The sequence below is a fragment of the Apium graveolens genome, chromosome 6, assembly GCF_009905375.1.
Source record: "Apium graveolens cultivar Ventura chromosome 6, ASM990537v1, whole genome shotgun sequence".
Lineage (NCBI taxonomy): Eukaryota > Viridiplantae > Streptophyta > Magnoliopsida > Apiales > Apiaceae > Apium > Apium graveolens.
In genome coordinates this window covers 61011066-61034114 of record NC_133652.1, presented here as the reverse complement: position 1 = coordinate 61034114, position 23049 = coordinate 61011066, and the positions used below count along the sequence as shown (strand labels likewise).

At 35.4% G+C, this 23049-nt stretch overlaps 1 protein-coding gene across 1 annotated transcript; it reads right to left on the bottom strand.

Annotated features, from left to right (window-relative positions):
• Positions 1–19324: 19324 nt before the first annotated feature.
• Positions 19325–22878, bottom strand: LOC141666502 (protein NRT1/ PTR FAMILY 1.2-like). Its single transcript, XM_074472547.1, has 4 exons — positions 22615–22878; positions 22315–22532; positions 20866–21416; positions 19325–20363 (listed from the first exon to the last, which is right to left on the bottom strand). The coding sequence occupies exons 1-4, from the start codon at positions 22727–22729 to the stop codon at positions 19481–19483; spliced, it is 1767 nt and encodes a 588-aa protein (XP_074328648.1). The 5' UTR covers positions 22730–22878; the 3' UTR covers positions 19325–19480.
• Between the last annotated feature and the right edge of the window lie 171 nt (positions 22879–23049).

The following is a 23049-nucleotide window of genomic DNA, read 5'->3' as shown; positions in this document are numbered from 1 at the left end:
ACATATTTTAATTATTTATACAAGTCAAAACTTTGGTCAAAAGATCCATCTCCTTTATTTTACGACCAACGGTATTTTTATTCGGAAGAAAGGCTGACAGAACAGTTTCATTTTTAGATAAAATACTTCCACATGCAATAATGACTTGAAATTTGGTATGGATCATTTAAATGGTATTTTCTAAATATGGTAAAAATTTCTTAGCATTCAGAGAATTTTTGTCCGGGCACAAAAATCGAGGCAGTTGGTCCCACAGTTGACCACGATTGACCTAGTTACCATTGACTAAAGTTGACCAAACTTTTCAGGACATCATTTTATAATATTTAGGTAATTATCATATTTTTTATGATATTTATTTAAGAGTTTTTTGGGGTGGTCATAATCAATGGTGTTTAATCCTTACTTAAAGTAATTAAAGAATGATTAAAAGAAAAGAAAAATATATATTTAATATATATATCAGCTGAGATTTGAATGAATACTAGCTTGTGCTTCCTTCCCACTTGCAAAGAAACACAACCTACTTGCCATGTCATCAATCCATGTGATACACTCCATTCACCATTCATTCCTTCTCAAATCTCAACCATTCAATCCACCCAACTCCTCCTATAAATAAACCCCAATCCCAACCCATTTTTTTTAAATCTATAGAGCCACAAAGTTGCTGGAATTTTTTCAAGAAGTGCTTCTGTTCATCTCTTTCAAATTCTATACACACACTTCTTCTCAAAAACCTTCTCTCTCTTCTATATACTTACATATATACAAGGTTTTTGAAACCCAAGCTTAGCTTCACCCAACCAAGCTTTATCCCACCAAGTGAGCTCATCCACTACCACTTCCCGACCTCCCTAAGGGCTGCCCAAGTTTGACCAAAGTGCCAAAATCCGGCCGAACCTCCGGCGAATTTTTCCGACGAACTTTTGCGACCGTTTTTCAAAAGTGGTTAGTTTTAGCTTCTTATTTGAGTTCTTTGTATTTAAGCTTTGTACTTAACTTCTCTACTTCATCTTAAGCTCTAATACAAGCTCTCTTATAAAGAAAGTTCTCGGGGAGAACTTAGATTCGAACTCGGAATTCGAATAAGTACTTGATCTTCATAAAAATCATTCCAACGAAAAGATCTAAAAAGAAAAGTATCTTATCTCCAAGGGGAGATTATATTTGACACAAGTACGAGTTAGCCAATTATTTCTTGCACTTTAATTGGATCTTGGCTAACACTCATTTGTGCTCATAAAATAATTACGAAGTTTAAGTGTAATCCCTTCTAGCATCTTTAGTGCTCTCCGGAGGATTATTACTTGTCTCATATAAACACTTCGTAATTTATCAAATCTTAAAATGGATCGTACGAGTTAGACAATTACTTGACGCTCTTTAATTGGATCTTGTCTAACTAATAATGTACATATAAAATATTACGAATTAAAAGGTGTAATCCCTTCTAACATCTTTAGTGTTCCGGGGGATTATAGCTTGTTTCATATAAACTACTTCGTAATCATCCGTTATTTAAAGACGAATCAAATCCACGAGTTATCTAATTATTTTCACGCTCTTTAATTGGATCTTGGCTAACACATATCGTGTATATAAACAATTACGAGATATATCGTATAAGCCCCTTCTAACATCTTTCAGTGTCTTGTGGGGTTATTATTCGATATATATAAACTACTCGTAATTATTCGTCTAAACTTCAAAAACACGATCTTACGCCAATTGTAATAACCCCAATTTTTGAGAAATTTTGAAACCCTTATGAATAGTGTTTTTGCTGAACGAGAAAACTTTTCATGTCACGCTATGTAGGGGTTCTGTTATTGATCTTATGGGATATTATTAGTACTCTATGTGGTATATAAGTGTATGTAAAGATCGTCAGAATCCAATTCCGAACACTTTGATTTTTCCCGGAAATCCACAAGATACGGAGAGAATTGAGTATAAGGTAACAGGATAAAAAGGATTGAAATTAAAGGATTATAGGAGAGGATCATAAAAGGAATATAATATATTGAGAAAGGTTAAGGGGACCTAAGTAATAAGATCCCGGGTATGATCCCTCAAACGATAAACGAGAACGAAAGATAAGCGAACCGTAAAACAAATAAGTGACCAAGAGACAAGCTTGTACAAGAAGCCAGGGATTGTGACATCATCAAACCACAAGGTGTGGACAAGTGGGAGCATTATGACATGTGCAAGGTGACACAAGCATGACATAGAAGGGAAGGAAGTGTGGTTGAATTATAACCACACAAAATCAAGGTTAATTAAGTCATTAACCAAAAACAACACAAAAATCAACCAACCAAGCAAATCATTTCATTTTCATCAAACAAAACACAAAAATCTCTTTCTTCCCAAGCTAGCTCTCGGCCCATTTCTTAAAATTTGAAGATCCAAGCTCCACCACTTACTATTTAGCAAGGTAATTATCTAAGCTTTCCCATGGATAGTTACATACTTCCTATAAGTTTAAGCTTCTAATTCCAAGCCAATCTTTTTCTATAAATCAAGGAAGAAGATGGTGAATAGTAACCTTCAAGAAATAACTTTAGTTTTCTTGAATTTTTATGAAAGATTAAGGTTATACAAGCAAGGATCAAGGTTCTTTAGGCATTCAAAGCTCTTGTGTTGTGTTAAAAAGCTTCAAGGAAGGTATAATCTCTTAACCAAGCTTTGTTATTGAATGTTAAGAGTATAATATGAGTATTTTAGTTCATGAGAGGCTTGATGGTTGTGTATATAGAGATTAGTGAGTTTTGGGATGTTGTTGGATTGGTAAATGTTGTTGTTTTGATTAAAAGAACTTAAGTATGGTTAAAGTTAAGCTTAGGAATAAGTATGAATGTTAAACTTGAATTGGTTGGGGCTGTTATGATGTGGTTTGGATGGATGTTGGTTGTATGATTTATTTGAGGTTGAATTGTGATGGTTTTTGAATGGTTTAAATTTGGGAAATCGTGTAAACATAGCCGTCGTAACGTCCGATTTTCTTTAGACTGTTTTTGTGCATAACATTAGGACCCGAGAACCCCCTGCTAGATTATAACCATTGCCATGTCTAGATAGCTCGTGTTATGAGCTTCGTTTTGATATGTAGTTCGTTCGATTCCGATGCACAGTTTAGGAGAAACGACCGTTTCAAGTAACGGCGTTTCGCGAACGAAACATTTCCCCTCGCCTTACTTTGAAACATAGGTTAAAGACCAAAAAGGGTTAATTAATGTATGAAACAATTATGGTAAGAGTGTTAGGCAGTTGGTAAGACACTCGCGAAGGAATCGCCTTAAAATTCGTAATGGTTAATTTATTAAAAATGGTGGAGCCGAGGGTACTCGAGTGACTTAAGAAAATCAGTAAGCGCAAAACAAGCGTTAAAGTCTAAGTTAGTTAAAGTATAGATTTACAAGTGACTTTGGTTTAATTCCAACTTACTTGTTGTTTATAGGTTACCAGACTCGTCCCGAGCCATTCGTAACCCCCAGTCGCTCAGGCAAGTTTTCTACCCGTTATAACTGTTGTGGTGATGAGTATATGTATTTGCATTATCTTGCGATAGATGCATGTTGGTTAATTAGCAAAGGTTGTTATATATTGAAGCATGCTGCTATGGTATATATATAGGCATACCTGTTTCGTATTCTTTCCATATATAATTGTTGATAATACCTATGCTAGAGGATAGCGGTAATTTGCATATACCCTTAGTATAGGGACCCAAAGGTGGAAATATTTTCTAAAACCGGAAGTCGAGGATCCCGAGTAGATTTTGTATATATGGATATAAATATATATATATATACTTGTATATATATATATGGTCATAGTTTTCAAAACTATTAATCGAATAAGGTTTATTCGATAACTTTAACTTTATTTTATTATTGAATATTATTTCGAATATTATTCGAGGGCGTATGACTCCTTTATGTTAAATGAATATTATTTTGAATATTCATTCGAGGACTTATGACTCCTTTTATTTTATTATCTGAATATTATTTGAATATTCATTCGAGGATCTATGACTCCGATTATTTGCTGAGATATATTCTTTATTTTATTAAAGAATAAGGTGTAAATAATCAAACTTATTTTCGATTATTCAAATAAAGATAGTACTTTCATATAAGTATATCTTTGGTTATTTAATACTCGTTTCAAGTATAAGTTTTAAAACTTCTACTTCAATTTTTTTTTATATAAAGATTATTCTTTATGGGAATATTATTTAAATAATAATATTCAGTCATTTTCTAAATATTCTGGGGACTGATTTACTTCATTAAATCAGCTTTACTCCAAACACTCTATAAAGTGTTTTCGAGTCTTCAAAATGATTTTTAAAAGTTAGAGCGGATCCCAAAACTCATTTTATATTTAAGATCTTCCTTTTAAGGGGATTTAAATACTCGCTCAAAACCTGAGGGATCCGGCTCTGTGGTGTATTTTATATTCGCAACACGGTTGCAGTTTTGGTAAATGACTTGATTACTTACCCAACGTTCGGGAAGTAAGTCCATCTATTGAGTCGGCATAAGCAACATGGGCTCAGTGGGCGTCCATAATAGTGTAAGTGGCTCAGTGGGAGTCCATCAAATGCATAAGTGGCTGAGTGGCAGTCCAGCATAAGGTCCTATTGAGGCCAGGGTGATGACCAGTGGGGAATTCGTCCATCCACTAGTAGAAAAGGTTACTTATGGGTATCTTTGCCTGATCAGCAAGATATCTGGTTTATGCCAAAATTCTTTTCCTTTCCAAACTTATTGGATATTGCAATTCTGTTCATACTTTACATGACAGAGGTTTTCAGGAAATGTATAAAGGAAGATGTATATGTGGATATATATATATATATATATATATATCAGACTTAATGAAGTATGTCATAACTTCATTTCCTTTAATAATATTTTAAAGATTTAATCTATTCAAATCTTATCTTGTAGTCTCATCTATGTGATGAACTGGTAAAAGCTCATTATACTTTGAACAGTGGTAGTTCAAGTAGCTTTATAAATGATATAAGTGTAGTCAAGTATTTGGTAACTTCATCTTTTAAACTTATATCTAATTAATAATTGTCTTATGTATGACAAAGATTTTCAGAAAAACGTTGAGACAAGGTTAGATATATGAGATCACCTTGCAACGATATTTTTTTTATACAGTTATACACTGGGACTTTGTGTATATTATGCATGGAAGAGGACTTCCAAGATTTTGAAAAGTATATATGTATATATATATATACTGAATATTTTGCGACTTCATCGCATTAAGATATCAACTTGGTTCATTTCTTTTGACCAAGACTTTCATGAGTACTAAGAGAAGGCTCATATACTATTAATCATTATACATATTATTTTGGTGGGCTTGCTGCTCACCCTTGCTTTCTTCTTTCATCACACAACAACAGATAGAAAGGATGAACAGGACCAAGCTCCCGATTCGCAAGCGATTAGGAGACGTTCCGCAGTTTTCTAGAAGCATTGATGCCGCCGTAGCTGAGGTAGGAACTACCAATAGGCTAGGCTTTCAACTTCTAATGTACCAGATTTATGTATAATTATGAATTGTAATAATGGCAAAGAAATGTAAATTTATTTAGAAAACCTTTTAAGGTGTATTGGCAGATAATTGTGGAATAAAATGACTTGTGGTTATTTTTGGATGTTCATCTCTGAGACTATAATGTATGGTGTGTGTGTTTATTGTGGGGTCACAGTACAGAGTAGTTGAGTAATTATTAAGATTGGGTGTTATTAAGGGAAATGGAACTCGTGACAACCCGGATCCCCGACCCCGGATTTGGGGGTGTTACAGAAATGGTATCAGAGCTAAGCGTTATAAACCTCAGAGATGATGTGACGTTAAGATAATAAGTTCACTAAGATAATAAGAACTCTTGCCAAGTTCATAGTCGGGCTACCTAACGTAGCACTGACAGTTAAAACCCTTACGGGAACCCTTATAAGTATCGTGATAGTAACATAGTTTATTCTCGTATAGGGCAGCGGGGCACCAAACCTTGAGGTTCAGGAGCATCAGCATGAGGATGTTTTATTACAAGTTGGAGATCAAATTGTGAATCCGATGGAGTACCCTAATGAGGGACCGGATGAGGTTCAGATAGAGAATGTTGCGGTTGAGGATGTTATTTCGGAAAGGATTGTGGCTGAGGAGGATCTCATGGAGGATCCTGATGAGAATGAAGAAAGGACCGTTGAGGAACAGATGACCGTAGTCAGGGCGACTACCAGAGCAAGAATGGCCGCGAGGGTGGCACTAGAGGATGAAGAGTTACCAAGGGCACAAAGGTTAATGAGGGCAGAAGGAGTGGGGCCTTCCACGAACCCAATTAGACCAGTATCAGACCCTCTTCCAGAGGCTCCTGTAGACATCCATGAGGTTCCACCAATTCCTGTTCCCTCCCCTGTACAGAGCCCAGCACATACTGAGGAAATGCCACCTTTATCCCCTGCACCATTGTCACCTGATACCGTGCTTGGTTATCCGTTTGGATCTCCTGGGTCTACGCCACCTGCACCCCATGGACTGCTAGATGCTACCGCTCAGGCTTCTCTTATCGCTGATTATCATATGACTTTGGGTGGCCTGTCAGAGGCCCGGAATGTTAGGAGTGATCTTTTGGATCGACTTACTGCACCAAGGATTGAGGGTGGGATACTTCCGGCAGGATTAGCGTATAGCATGGAAAGGATTGAGGCTACCACCCGTGTTACAGCTAGAGGCCATCTTGAGGGTCAGGTTGATCCAGCTCTACTTGCGACTATCTTAGACCTCATCACCTCTGTGATGGAGCAGGTTAGGGATGTCGTGCGTGCTCGCATTTCTTGATCCATGGTAGTGTGCAGAGTCAGAGCTATCAGACAAGAATTTCATGCAGCACCACTTTTGGAGGATTAGCCTAAGTTACAGGTGATTAGTTTTAATGACGAGATGACTATCTATGGTAGTACTTTTGGGATAGGAGCGATAAGTTCAAATGATGTAATCCTCTTTAATATGTTCAGTTGTTGTACCCTCGAACAAATGGTTATGTATATATTCGTTAATTTCAGTTCAGGTCAGTTTGTTTGTGATAAATCATATTGTTAATTGCTCTATTAACACTTAAGAGAGTGTCATGAAGTTTATCGAACTTAAGAATTCATAATTTGCAATCGTGCAAGGACTAAACGAGGGGAAGACTTAAGCAAAGTAAGTAAGAAAAATATCTGGAGATTCTCAAAATTTTCCAAGTAATATGCCCCCACAAGGAATAAGATTAAGGGCAAACCTGGAACGTGATAATCAGGGAGGTTGCAATTAAGATATAAAGAACCCGGAATATAATAAAGTGGAAAATGAAGATTTTAAATTAAAAGATGACTCCAATTATGGGGAGTAGGAAGAAATATTTAGACTAAGAAAGTAAAAGTCGAGCGAGATAAGGAGACCCGAGACGGTACTCCTATACGGAAATTCATGAACCTGTCTAAACAGAACTTATATTTTATTCCCAACCACCACCTTGAGGAAACAATGTGGTGTGAAATTCTTTCAGGACCTCTAAGTCGCTAAGCTCTCAGAGTTCCAAGGAACAAGCTGACCCAGTCGAGGCAAGAGCCTGGCTAAAGGAAATATAGGAATCATTTGAGATTCTAAATGATTGACGAATCACAAAAGACTATTTTTATCACTTACCCTCCTAAAAGAGAGGCCACCTGCTGGTGAAAGACCAAGAAAGGCACGGAGCCAGAGGTTAGAATAAACTGATTTAAGTTCAGTCAATTGTTTTCGGGAAAGTAATTCCCAAGGTTATGGAGATAGTGTAAAAGCTTTAGAGTCAGAACAAAGGCAGACGAGTATGATAAATTATGAATCTAAGTTGTAAAAGTTGTCAAGATTCATTCTGAGGACACGAATCCAGAATGACGGGATGTTTGAAATCAATGCTTATATTGTGATTGGTTTGTGAAATAATGATAAGAGAAAGGAAAATAAAAAAAAGAAACTGAAGTGGAAAGGAATATAAAGGCAATAGAGTTTGAGGAATGATAAGGGAGTTGGGTATGAGGAAACCCTAAAGACTCATAGCAATAGAAATAGAAAAGTATGTAATCGTCAGGATGATGATGATCCACCATGAGTTAAAATTGATGGTTGAAGGCATAAGAGATACATATATTGTACCCCCTTTAAGTTGGGAGGATTCAAGGAAACCTTTAGATAGTTCGAAGGATAAATAATAAGACGCGGATAGACTAAGGAGACAAGAAAGTAAGAAAGTAGGAAAATTGGATGAAGGAAGTGACCTTCAATAATGTGAAATGTAAGACCGGTGGCTCGATACTCAGAAAGGGAGACGCCGGGTATGAGAGGTATCCCAACATTGAGATGACTGTTGAGATAAACAACAAAAGTAAATAAGGAATTATTAAGAAGAAGTTCACGTTGAACATGACCAATATCTTCCAGAACATCCATGTTATCATTACCAAATCAGGAAAGAAAAGCGGATGACCATTGTTATCTTTTGGAGGCCATATGGATTGACCTCAATTTGAATAAGGATGCTATTATGAAGTTAGGTATAGACTATCGAGGTGGGAATGATGAATAAGATAATCTATCAAGGATATATGACTTGATTTATCCATGGAAGGATGCAGGTACCTTTTAAAGGTGGAATTAAGGATAGAACATTGGTAACTTAAAATGAATCCTAGGGGACTGCATAAAGGTTGGCATGTCACCCTTAATAGGGACAGTATGAGTTTTGACAGTATGATTGGGAAAGGGTTAAAGTAACAACAACCTTTAAGAATCAGTGGAGAAATTTTTCAGAAGAATATAAACAATGGTTCTAGTATTAGTAAATGTTATTGTGATATGCCATGTATCTAGGGAATACAGGAGGAACGATTGAAGGATAACCTTAGAGGTTTTACAAGGAGAAAGGTAATATTCAAAATTCTCAAGAATAGAAATGTTGATAAAGGAAATATGACGTAATTATAATGTTGCCAAGTGGGGCACGTGTTAAACCACGAGAAAGTATGGATCAAACCAGTAATGGTCGAAATTGTTCAGGGCAATTAGGACTTAAGATAAAAGATGTTCTAATTATGATTGAGAGTCAGTCATGACAGTGATTAACCTCTAAAGACTGAGGGGATAACTTATGGAAAAATGGAATTTTTTTTTTTTACTCATCAGATATTAAAGAAAAGTATTTTCACATAAGCTGTGATTGAAATAAGGTAGAAAATTTATTTGGAGGTGGTTAAAATGACATTGACTGTAAGGAAATTTTACTATCAGGAAAGGCCAAAGAGGTGGCCGACACTTTAAAGGTAAGAGGATAATTATAGGCGCTTGTGCCAAAGGAATACAGTGATGATGGTTAAAGCTATGAAGGTTGTATTATGGTTTGGAAGATTGACATTCCTTCTGATGACTGTGCAATACCCAACCGTAATAGTAGTTGGTAAAGGTTTAATTCGTGTAATTGCCATGAGCAGGCTATCTATCTCAGAAGGTACTATCTTGAGATAAGCCAGGACCATGTTTCAAAAAGGACTAGACGAACCTTTAACTTAAGTCCTCTATTTAGGGCGTATGATTAAGAATGGTATTAACCTGCTATCGGTGCTTTGATTGAAACTCTTCTGCAATTTTATATGCTTCATGTCATGTATGTATGTCAGGATCAGGAGTGTACTCCATGAATCATGAATGGTGATTATGTTACCTCCTTAGAAGGATTTGATACGACATGTATGGACTCCGTATGGTTAGCTATTAAGACTTCATGGAAAATGAATGACTACAGTAGGTCAGTGGTGGACCATAGTAAGGCAGCAATGATTCTGCGAGTAATGAGCTGATTACAACCGTGAGAGTTGTATTGGAATGGGTGTTGAGATTGAGTACCACTAATCGGGTCGTGGTAGTGTATAAGTTATCATTGATAGACTAATTAAGTAGAGTATCTACCTAGTGAATTATTATTCTTTCTTATCAATAGAGAGTCGTATTATTATACGAGGAAGGTTGCGGTGCAAGCATAGAATTCAAGTAACGATGATGTCTAGAATGAGATCCCAGATTCGATTTTCGATGTCGAGGGAGTTTCAAAGGTAATTGTGTATAAGCTCGAGGAAGAGTGTGGGTCCATAGAATGATGGACGGGATAGCGAAAATATTTAGGCATGGGAAATACGAGGCTATAATGCTTAATGTTGATTTATATACGTATATGAATTGTTCTCCTATGACAAACCTCTATAGTTCAGAGGTAGGTTCCAAGCCAGATATTTTGTGGCAGTATATTTTTTTTTCATATATACAGTTCTCTTCAATTCGTTCTTTTCTCTTCTTTTCATTTCATGTAAGCTGAGAAGAACAACCCTTCCAGAAAGGGGAGGTATTGCCGAATGACTATCTATCTGTGTGATAGAAGCCTAGTAGGATACCAGCTATTGTTTAATCGCTTGTCAAGTACTAAAGGCTGGCCACCTTCTGTACTAACTAAGCGATATAACAAGTGTTCATGATCATAGTGATCTCTCAACAAATTCCTTTACTTCTATTTGATTGATCAAATTTTGGAAAATAGAAACAACTGAAAAAGGAGTAATAAAGTGGTGGTAGTATGCTGAATGGGAACACATTCGTGATACTAAGGTTGACGTGGTTATTAAAAGGTTATAGAACGCTAACGAGCAAAAGTATAACCAGTATAATATTAGGAACGGAAGGTAGTAGCGATTACGAACTGGAAAAGAATGGGTATTGAGAAGCAAAAGTTCTAATGATAAAAGCTATAATGAGAGTCTGTGCAATAGACTTGAAAGAATTTGGAATGATCACTTAATTCGGATTGAGTTATCTTACGATAATAGATCATATGTCATTATCGAGATGTCGCCTTATGAGATCCTTGAGGGAAGACAATGTCGATCTCCCTTACGTTAGGATGAAGTTGTAGAGCGCAAGATGCTCGGACCCGCAGTAGTCCAAAGGACCAAGGATATGATAGATCTAATCAGAGGACGGCTGGTAGTAGCCCAAGATGGACATGATAAGTATGTTGATTTGACACGAAAGGATAAAGAGTATGAAATAGGGGACCTAGTAATGTTATAGGTATCCCTTGGAAAGGATTGATGAGGTTCGGAAAGAAAGGAAAGCTAAGTCTACAATTTGTTGGACCCTTGGATATATTAAGACGTTTGGGAAGTTAGCATATGAGCTAGCCCTAACCCCGAACATGTAGCAAGTTCATAACGTGTTCCACGTATCAATGTTAAGGAAGTGTAATTCGGATGCCAGTCAAATAGGGGCATATGAGCGCATAGATATGCAACCCGACGTAACCTATATGGAGCAACCAGGAAGGGTTATAGAGTGAAAAGGAACAAGTGCTTAGGAGAAGGATTATCAAACTAGGCAGAGTTTGGTGGTAGAACCACAATGTGGAAAATTGACTCGAGAGTTAGAAAGTGTAATGCTAAGAAAGTATCCCCATTTGTTTTCTATCTGATTCCGGGACGGAATCCTTTTAAGGAGGGGAGACTGTAATAACCCCAATTTTTGAGAAATTTTGAAACCCTTATGAATAGTGTTTTTGCTGAACGAGAAAACTTTTCATGCCACGCTATGTAGGGGTTCTGTTATTGATCTTATGGGATATTATTAGTACTCTATGTGGTATATAAGTGTATGTAAAGATCGTCAGAATCCAATTCCGAACACTTTGATTTTTCCCGAAAATCCACAAGATACGGAGAGAATTGAGTATAAGGTAACAGGATAAAAAGGATTGAAATTAAAGGATTATAGGAGAGGATCATAAAAGGAATATAATATATTGAGAAAGGTTAAGGGAACCTAAGTAATAAGATCCCGGGTATGATCCCTCAAACGATAAACGAGAACAAAAGATAAGCGAACCGTAAAACAAATAAGTGACCAAGAGACAAGCTTGTACAAGAAGCCAGGGATTGTGACATCATCAAACCACAAGGTGTGGACAAGTGGGAGCATTATGACATGTGCAAGGTGACACAAGCATGACATAGAAGGGAAGGAAGTGTGGTTGAATTATAACCACACAAAATCAAGGTTAATTAAGTCATTAACCAAAAACAACACAAAAATCAACCAACCAAGCAAATCATTTCATTTTCATCAAACAAAACACAAAAATCTCTTTCTTCCCAAGCTAGCTCTCGGCCCATTTCTTGAAATTTGAAGATCCAAGCTCCACCACTTACTATTTAGCAAGGTAATTATCTAAGCTTCCCCATGGATAGTTACATACTTCCTATAAGTTTAAGCTTCTAATTCCAAGCCAATCTTTTTCTATAAATCAAGGAAGAAGATGGTGAATAGTAACCTTCAAGAAATAACTTTAGTTTTCTTGAATTTTTATGAAAGATTAAGGTTATACAAGCAAGGATCAAGGTTCTTTAGGCATTCAAAGCTCTTGTGTTGTGTTAAAAAGCTTCAAGGAAGGTATAATCTCTTAACCAAGCTTTGTTATTGAATTTTAAGAGCATAATATGAGTATTTTAGTTCATGAGAGGCTTGATGGTTGTGTATGTAGAGATTAGTGAGTTTTGGGATGTTGTTGGATTGGTAAATGTTGTTGTTTTGATTAAAAGAACTTAAGTATGGTTAAAGTTAAGCTTAGGCATAAGTATGAATGTTAAACTTGAATTGGTTGGGGCTGTTATGATGTGGTTTGGATGGATGTTGGTTGTATGATTTATTTGAGGTTGAATTGTGATGGTTTTTGAATGGTTTAAATTTGGGAAATCGCGTAAACATAGCCGTCGTAACGTCCGATTTTCTTTAGACTGTTTTTGTGCATAACATTAGGACCCGAGAACCCCCTGCTAGATTATGACCATTGCCATGTCTAGATAGCTCGTGTTACGAGCTTCGTTTTGATATGTAGTTCGTTCGATTCCGATGCACGGTTTAGGAGAAACGACCGTTTCAAGTAACGGCGTTTCGCGAACGAAACATTTCCCCTCGCCTTACTTTGAAACATAGGTTAAAGACCAAAAAGGGTTAATTAATGTATGAAACAATTATGGTAAGAGTGTTAGGCAGTTGGTAAGACACTCGCGAAGGAATCGCCTTAAAATTCGTAATGGTTAATTTATTAAAAATGGTGGAGCCGAGGGTACTCGAGTGACTTAAGAAAATCAGTAAGCGCAAAACAAGCGTTAGAGTCTAAGTTAGTTAAAGTATAGATTTACAAGTGACTTTGGTTTAATTCCAACTTACTTGTTGTTTATAGGTTACCAGACTCGTCCCGAGCCATTCGTAACCCCTAGTCGCTCAGGCAAGTTTTCTACCCGTTATAACTGTTGTGGTGATGAGTATATGTATTTGCATTATCTTGCGATAGATGCATGTTGGTTAATTAGCAAAGGTTGTTATATATTGAAGCATGCTGCTATGGTATATATATAGGCATGTCTGTTTCGTATTCTTTCCATATATAATTGTTGATAATACCTATGCTAGAGGATAGCGGTAATTTGCATATACCCTTAGTATAGGGACCCAAAGGTGGAAATATTTTCTAAAACCGGGAGTCGAGGATCCCGAGTAGATTTTGTATATATGGATATAAATATATATATATACTTGTATATATATATATGGTCATAGTTTTCAAAACTATTAATCGAATAAGGTTTATTCGATAACTTTAACTTTATTTTATTATTGAATATTATTTCGAATATTATTTCGAATATTATTCGAGGGCGTATGACTCCTTTATGTTAAATGGATATTATTTTGAATATTCATTCGAGGACTTATGACTCCTTTTATTTTATTATCTGAATATTATTTGAATATTCATTCGAGGATCTATGACTCCAATTATTTGCTGAGATATATTCTTTATTTTATTGAAGAATAAGGTGTAAATAATCAAACTTATTTTCGATTATTCAAATAAAGATAGTACTTTCATATAAGTATATCTTTGGTTAATTAATACTCGTTTCAAGTATAAGTTTTAAAACTTCTACTTCAATTTTTTTTATATAAAGATTATTCTTTATGGGAATATTATTTAAATAATAATATTCAGTCATTTTCTAAATTTTTTGGGGACTGATTTACTTCATTAAATCAGCTTTACTCCAAACACTCTATAAAGTGTTTTCGAGTCTTCAAAATGATTTTTAAAAGTTAGAGCGGATCCCAAAACTCATTTTATATTTAAGATCTTCCTTTTAAGGGGATTTAAATACTCGCTCAAAACCTGAGGGATCCGGCTCTGTGGTGTATTTTATATTCGCAACACGGTTGCAGTTTTGGTAAATGACTTGATTACTTACCCAACGTTCGGGAAGTAAGTCCATCTATTGAGTCGGCATAAGCAACATGGGCTCAGTGGGCGTCCATAATAGTGTAAGTGGCTCAGTGGGAGTCCATCAAATGCATAAGTGGCTGAGTGGCAGTCCAGCATAAGGTCCTATTGAGGCCAGGGTGATGACCAGTGGGGAATTCGTCCATCTACTAGTAGAAAAGGTTACTTATGGGTATCTTTGCTTGATCAGCAAGATATCTGGTTTATGCCAAAATTCTTTTCCTTTCCAAACTTATTGGATATTGCAATTCTGTTCATACTTTACATGACAGAGGTTTTCAGGAAATGTATAAAGGAAGATGTATATGTGGATATATATATATATATATATCAGACTTAATGAAGTATGTCATAACTTCATTTCCTTTAATAATATTTTAAAGATTTAATCTATTCAAATCTTGTCTTGTAGTCTCATCTATGTGATGAACTGGTAAAAGCTCATTATACTTTGAACAGTGGTAGTTCAAGTAGCTTTATAAATGATATAAGTGTAGTCAAGTATTTGGTAACTTCATCTTTTAAACTTATATCTAATTAATAATTGTCTTATGTATGACAAAGATTTTCAGAAAAACGTTGAGACAAGGTTAAAATATATGAGATCACCTTGCAACGATATTTTTTTATACAGTTATACACTGGGACTTTGTGTATATTATGCATGGAAGAGGACTTCTAAGATTTTGAAAAGTATATATGTATATATATATACTGAATATTTTGCGACTTCATCGCATTAAGATATCAACTTGGTTCATTTCTTTTGACCAAGACTTTCATGAGTACTAAGAGAAGGCTCATATACTATTAATCATTATACATATTATTTTGGTGGGCTTGCTGCTCACCCTTGCTTTCTTCTTTCATCACACAATAACAGATAGAAAGGATGAACAGGACCAAGCTCCCGATTCGCAAGCGATTAGGAGACGTTCCGCAGTTTTCTAGAAGCATTGATGCCGCCGTAGCTGAGGTAGGAACTACCAATAGGCTAGGCTTTCAACTTCTAATGTACCAGATTTATGTATAATTATGAATTGTAATAATGGCAAAGAAATGTAAATTTATTCAGAAAACCTTTTAAGGTGTATTGGCAGATAATTGTGGAATAAAATGACTTGTGGTTATTTTTGGATGTTCATCTCTGAGACTATAACGTATGGTGTGTGTGTTTATTGTGGGGTCACAGTACAGAGTAGTTGAGTAATTATTAAGATTGGGTGTTATTAAGGGAAATGGAACTCGTGACAACCCGGATCCCCGACCCCGGATTTGGGGGTGTTACACCAATTACTTGCACTTCTATTATTTGGATCTTGGATAAGAATCATAAAACTTATACAAGTGCTTGAAGTTAAAAGTATACTTTGACCACATAAGTGTCAAAACATAAGTATACTAAAATCCTTAAGCCTACGAGCGTAAAGGATAAGTTACAATTCTGAGATTGTAACTAAAGTATTCATCGATTTATAAATACGTAATCGAAAGAAGAAGAAGAATACTAAAGAAGTCATAAGCTATACGTGCTTTATATAAAAGACTTCTCATATTACTCCACAATTTCGTTAAACCTATAAAGGAGTAATTATAAAAATACTCAGACTACCATTTATTATCTTAAGTCAAGTATTCTTATTTAGTTTTAATATTCTTATTTGAATATTATACTATTTGTGGGCTACTACAGTAACATACTAGTTCAAACCATCTTTTCTATACTTGGTTTATTTCGTGGATTGTCTTGTTAGTTTTGTAGTGAGGTGAAGTGACATGAGGTGATTCTCGTTCTAAGACCTAAGTCATAGACGTACTAACGGGGAGTTAGTAGTCTTCGCACCGTGAAGAAGAGGAAAGACCCAAGACCGGATCACTAAGATCCAAGATCGACAAAAGCTAAGGAAGCCAAGTCCACACAAAGGTTCTACAACAACTTTGAAGAAATAGCTATTAGTGTTTGTGCCCTAGAGACAACACTATGATGTTTTAGTTTAAGACATTAGGATTATTATTGTTTATGTTCTATCGATTATTCTCTTTATAATTTATTAATTCTTAATATACTGCGATATAAATGTTAGATTAATAAATATCCTTGGAATATGATATGCAATTCTATATCTCTAAGTACGTGACTTAGAAATGAGATTATGAGAATAGTATCAATATTCCTAAAGGTCCCCATTCGAGTATTATTACTAAGGGACAATAATAATGCATTAAGACTGGTGTGTTTGTTGACTGATGATCACATCTCATTGATCATAGGTATAGTGATACTAAAGTCAAAAACACAGGCAGATGTATATGTACATGGTGTTGGACAGACCCAATGTGAGATTCTACATGTCTGTTGTGTCATAAGTAATTCTCACAGTGATAATGATGTAATGGTCCTTAGACCTGAAGTCATTATATTTCTATACGAGAATTAATGTACATTGATTCCATTAAAAGTTATCCTTGATCGGATAATGATAAAAGTGGACATTGGGTATATTATGAATCGTATGAGAAATATGAATGATCTAGATGGGATTTAACCCTCCTATTTTATGAGTGATATTATTGGCCCCTGGTGTGAGCTAGACTATGAAATGTGTGGCCACGCTCAAATATTGATTTGATATGATAGTATACTCATTGATCAAGGAAACTTGGATTAAACTATGATGAGGATGACACATTACATGCCTCTAGTTTAATCTATAATATTTGGTTAAAGGGATTATATTACATTGTACATTATTCACAAAAGGTTTAATCGATCACTGATTCAATTATTATTACTTGGGTAGCAATGATGTATTACTAGATGCCGCTCATTGTTTACGATTTTAAATTAGATTTAAAATTTGTTGTCAGCATAATAATAACCTATAGGGTCACACACTAAGAATGCTTGAAGGATTATTTAATTTAAATTGGATTTAAATTATATTAAAGTAATTCGAATTATTTATAATATTAATTAAGTATGACTTAATTAATTAGATAAATATTGATATTCGAATTTACTAATATTAATTATGAAATTTATTTGTTAAATAATTAAGTGGACTTAATTATAATACAAATAAAAATTTCGAATTAATAATAACTCCTAATTAGTTAAGAGTTATAATTTGTTTTTATACTCTCTATATAATATCTCTTGTGTGGCTGATTTTGCAAGCAAGTTTTTTACGAAAAACCCTAGCCACCAAGGGAGAAGATAGAGAGAGCGAGAAGAAACGAGTTTGTGCTAGTACACATCCAATCCTTGAGTTCAAGCATTCGTGTGGATACCGATAGAGCGTAGATCGCGAGAGCGGGATGCGTGGTGATTGAACAAGCTTTGGATCTCCATTAGTCAACCAATTGGTAAAACTTCTTAAGGTAAACAATCTGATCTACGAATTAAATATATGTTTTTCACATGGATCCTGCGGTGGGTTTCGAAAATTCTATTTTTTTTACGTTTTTAATTACTGTTTCGGTTGCGTTTATGTGCTCGAAACCCTTCAATTTCGGGGAGTTATTTTCTAAGAGACGATTAAGTTCGCAGAATATATCGTAGGTATTACATTTATTTTGAGATGGTGACCCTTGTGTTACGCACCAAGACAAATACTTGTAAATGGTGTAAAGGCTTCTCCGCCTACGCGAATCTATTAGAGGTTGTGCCATCGCGAACCAGGGTAAAATCACCGTGTGGTATTTTCTTTCCTTGCACTTTATCTTCCGCACATATAAACTGCATAACCACTCGGTAAAGTTTTAAAAAAAGGGATAAAATATTTTTAAAATGCCACAACAATTTTTAAATTGGTAATTAAGCTATTCAACTCCCCTTCTAGCTTAAAATAGCCTTTATACGGGACCTTACAAATTCTATAAATTTTTATCCTATGTTTGTTTTGAGGGATAATACTTGGGATTGGAATATAGTCCTTTAAATTTTCCAATCCTATGATTGTTTCACATTGGATAACATTGGGAGGATTATAATCCTTTACGAAATGACTTGGAGGAGGGGATAAAACAATGTCTTCTCTCACCAAATATTAGAGGGGATTATAGTGTTATCCTCTACTCCAACAAAATAAACATGGATATGATAGTTTAAAAAATTATAATCATTGGATAACTCTTCACTAATTTTTTACAAAATAAACATCAGATTAGAATATTTAAAGGATTATAATCTTATCCCCTACTTAATATCATTAAACAAATATGACCTTAGAGGGTATTATAGTCTTATTCTCTACTCCAAGACCATGTTTGTTTAATAGTATTAAGCAGGGGATATGATTATAATCCTTTAAATTTTCCAATCACATATTTGTTTTGTAAAAAAATAGGGAAGAGTTATCCAAGAATTATAATCTTTTAAATTATCCTATCTCATGTTTGTTTTGTTGGAGAAGAGGATAGAACTATAATCACATCTAATACTTGGTGGGAGGAGGTATTGTTTTATCCTCTCCTACAAGTCCCCTCATTATTATCCCATATGAAATAAATATATGATTGAAAAATTTAAAGGACTATATTTCAATCCCAAGTATTATCCCACAAAACAAACATAAGATAAAATTTAAAAGGATTATATTCCAATCCTACACTTAATCCTTCCGAACAAACTTAGGATATGATTACGTAATCCATAGGACTAATTTTGATCGAATTAGTTATCTGGGAATTATAATCCCATGAAACAAACATGACCCAAGAAAACAAACATGAGATGATAGGATAATTTAAAAAATTATAATTCTTAAATAACCCTTCACTATTTTTTTACAAAACAAATATGAGATTGGAAAATTTAAAATATTATAATCATATCCCAACTTACTGCTGCTGGGAAACAAACTTGTTACGATATTACGTGGCACTGTGTTGATTTCTCAAGGTTATCCGTGGTTTACTAAACCTGTATTAAATTAAATTGGTTGGACGGGGTAATAAAGCCAATTTAAATTGCAGAATTACTTGTACAAGACTTATAAATTTTGCAGTTTTAATGGAATGCTACATTACATATTTGGAAAAACCTCAGTGCCTACGGTGATACGACTCTTCTTCTTCCTCGACGCCTTCGGTATTTTTCCTACTTTCGAAGGAGCCAAAACTCCAACAGCAATATAGGTAATAGAATAAGTTGAGGAAATTCAAAGTAGCAATCAGCCAGTAGAAGTAATCATAATGTCCCTGGTTAATGTTAGTCGCAAGCCAGCTTACGTTACCTCCTCTTGAAGTGACGCTATCGACAATTTTTATGAGGAAGGCACTCAATAAGCTAGCCAGAGCCATTCCAAAAGTGTAAAGAGCAACAGCGATACTAGACATGCTTTTCGGCAGCTGGCTATAGAAGAACTCAATCTGTCCAATAGCATTAAAGGCCTCTGCCAAACCGAGCAGGATAAACTGTGGAAATAACCACATTGCAGACATGTCTAAGACACCACCAGGATTGACATCCAACCCTTCCTCGATTGCTCTCCCACGTCGTACATTTTCTACTATGCCTGCCTGTCCCAAGGCTATGAATGACAGTACTAGTCCGATCCCCATACGGATCTTAGGACTAATCCCTCTAGGCATTCCTGCATACTTTGCTAAGAAAGGAACCACTACACGATCATAGAATGCAACCCATATTGTAATAGTCACAACCAATACAACACTGAAGGATCCAGCTGGGAACTCGATATTAAAAAGTATACGTCGATTCATGCTTTTTGCTTGAAGGGTGGAAAAGTTTTGGTCTATACTTACTAAGAGCATGATGCCCGATAACCACATTGGGACAATCCGGAGAAGTACTTTAAATGATTCTACTTGTTCCACGGTGCAGAGGCTCCATGGATCTGAGGCTGAGCCATCAGGCTTCAAATCTCTACTAGGATCTCTAATAACACAAGCTTTATTCAGAAACCTAGAGAGCAGTTGATAAAAATGTGGTATTAGCAATCTCAAACGTTGAATTTACTGTATCAGAAAATTGTCTAAAGTGCTAAAATCCCATCTTTTAATGCTAAATTTGTCTCAGTTTATGGGTCTGATGATGATTGATCACCACCACAGGTAACTACTAACAACATGACATTATAACTTTTACTAGTACAATATTAAGGCCGTGTACTTGTAAAGTTGTAATATATGTTCAAATTTGTATCAACAAATATGCGCTTGGAAATTTTATACTAGAAAACCTTATAATCTTAGGTAGTTACCCAACATCACCCTCAAGCGCACAGGCCCAATATTCCCAATAGGATTTCCGAGTACTAAATGTCAGCTCACTATAGTTAGATTTGTTTTTATGTTTCAATTTTGTATCTCAGGTATTTGAAATGAATTATCATAAATTTATCAGTGTCTCTGTGTCGATATGGCTATACACAATTCCAATCACAGGAAAAAAAAAGTATAAGTACCTCAAGTTCTCACTTGGTCCAGGAAACGTCTTATCAGGGTTTTGATGGTAGCAGATATCTTCATTAGTAGGAGATAGAGTAATTCTTCTATTTTTGAAAGAAGCCATCAATATTTGAAAGAAGCCAGTAAACAAGCTATTGCCACTTTTGATTCTGACATAAAGAGAAGAACCCAGTACAAACATTAGAACAGAAAAGACCATGAGAATGGCAGGAACGGCAAATCCCACTTGCCAGCCTAATTGTTCTTGGATATACACAATGCCTACTAAAGCAAGGACTGTCGCAATCCCTGTTGATGCATAGTACCAGTTGAAGAAGCTGGCAATAGTCCTTTCATTGTTGGGATTTGCTTTGTCGTCAAGCTGATCTGCTCCAAAAGCCATTGAGCAAGGTCTAACACATCCAGCTCCAATAGCAATCAGTCCAAATGAACTGAACAATATAGCAAGCTGCATTGCCGTTGCAGGTTCACAGTTGCTGCTGTACTGCTCACAGGGTGTTGGTTTGACTTGCGGAAACATAGCAGTCAACCAGAGAACTATCATACCCTACAAAGTAACATGATTTGAAACTCAAACAAGTGCTGGCTCTATTTGGATAGAACAAAAAGTCTTCAAACACTACATTTAGAGTTCTAAATTTAGTCCAGAACGAGTTTAGTGTTTCACACAAAAAAACAGTTCTCCTAGAGTTGTATGACAAATTTTCCAACACTCCACATAATCAAAGAGCTCAGTGACCATGTCAAGTTGTCGACTGTTTTACCTAGTTCTTAAATGATGGGGCCTCACCAATAAAGTATTTTGGGAATCATTTGGCTACTTTTTCTTTGCCTTAAAAAGAAACAAGAATTTGTTTTGTATTTTTTTAAAAAAAGATTAAAGATCTACCACACTGATAATTCAACTTTCTACTGTAACATTGGTCAGATTTTGGATTTTCCAACCAGGTAACTTCATATCACGAGTCCAGAGTGAATTCAGAGTTCTGAATCAACCAAGCTTCAGGCCCTAGGCTAAATTCAAACATATATTTCTGTGTAACTCAAACTAAAGTGTGACCTACCATCTACATTTACTTAATACATTTAATTTCTTATTCTTCCCTACAAGATAAACAGATAAATGGGGGCACCAAAATGAATGAAATATACAAGTGTTGTATTAAACACCTTTTAGGCTTAAGGCTTGGGCAGTTAAGTTGTTTGACTAGATCCACAACATTTGAATTGGAAGAACAAGCATCCTAGCTAAAATCAAATGGAATAGTTCATAACTTCATATCGAATTCTTGTTTTCAGAACCAGAGATCCTAAGCATAGGTACAAACTTAAGAACATTGAACCTGACTTGGTGTTATATAACAATTAATTATAGTTGCTAAATTAAGCAAGAGAAACATAAATTGGGGAGGTGGGGGGGGGGGGGGGGATCAAACAATACTCACAAGCAAGCTAGATATAGATCCAATAGCAATAACCCGAAATCGACCAAGATAAGAATCTGCCACAAAAGCTCCAAAAAGGGCTAAAGCATTACAAATAGCTGAGAAAGATTGAAGTAAAATAGAACCAGTAGCAGCAGCCATGTGATAATCATTCATCAAGTAAAATATCATGTTTGGCATCAGCCCCGTGCTTGCCAATCTCTCAAATGACTCATTCACTGCAAACCCAAATCCCAAAAATCAATACACACACATACAAACAGACAAGTCAAGTGTAAACTTAGTTGTTTGTCTACTTACCAATGATAAAAGGCATGGTTTTAAGACCACCCTTCTTCTTCTTGTAAGAAGTTGAAGATTGAAGTAGACCCTTTTGCTCTTCCAGTTCTCCATCCATGGCTTCCCCTCTCTCCATATCTCTAGCTCAAGAATCCAAATTAATAATCTTGAAAAAGTTTAATTTTTATTTTCAAGGAGATGGAGATTATAAGTAGCTGAATTTTCTGTACAGTGCCTAGTAATCACCAAAACATTGTCAGAAATTATAAAATAATGGTGTCTTTACTTGAGTTGTTAGACGTTACTCTAGATCATCAAAACGTGATGAATATACAAGTCAAAGAAGACGATTGTCAAATTATTTATTTTATATCTAATCCACTAGGATACCTTTTCAGACTGCATGAATATTAAAGATTTACCCACTCCACTGTCTTATCTCGAGGCTTTTTAGTT

Excerpts from the sequence above, each read along its gene's own strand:
- LOC141666502 (XM_074472547.1), bottom strand. The coding sequence starts at position 22,729 with ATGGAGAGAGGGGAAGCCATGGATGGAGAACTGGAAGAGCAAAAGGGT. Across the intron at positions 22,533-22,614 it reads AACCATGCCTTTTATCATTG|TGAATGAGTCATTTGAGAGA; the intron begins GTAAGTAGACAA and ends TTGGGTTTGCAG. Across the intron at positions 20,364-20,865 it reads GGACCAAGTGAGAACTTGAG|GTTTCTGAATAAAGCTTGTG; the intron begins GTACTTATACTT and ends ACTGCTCTCTAG.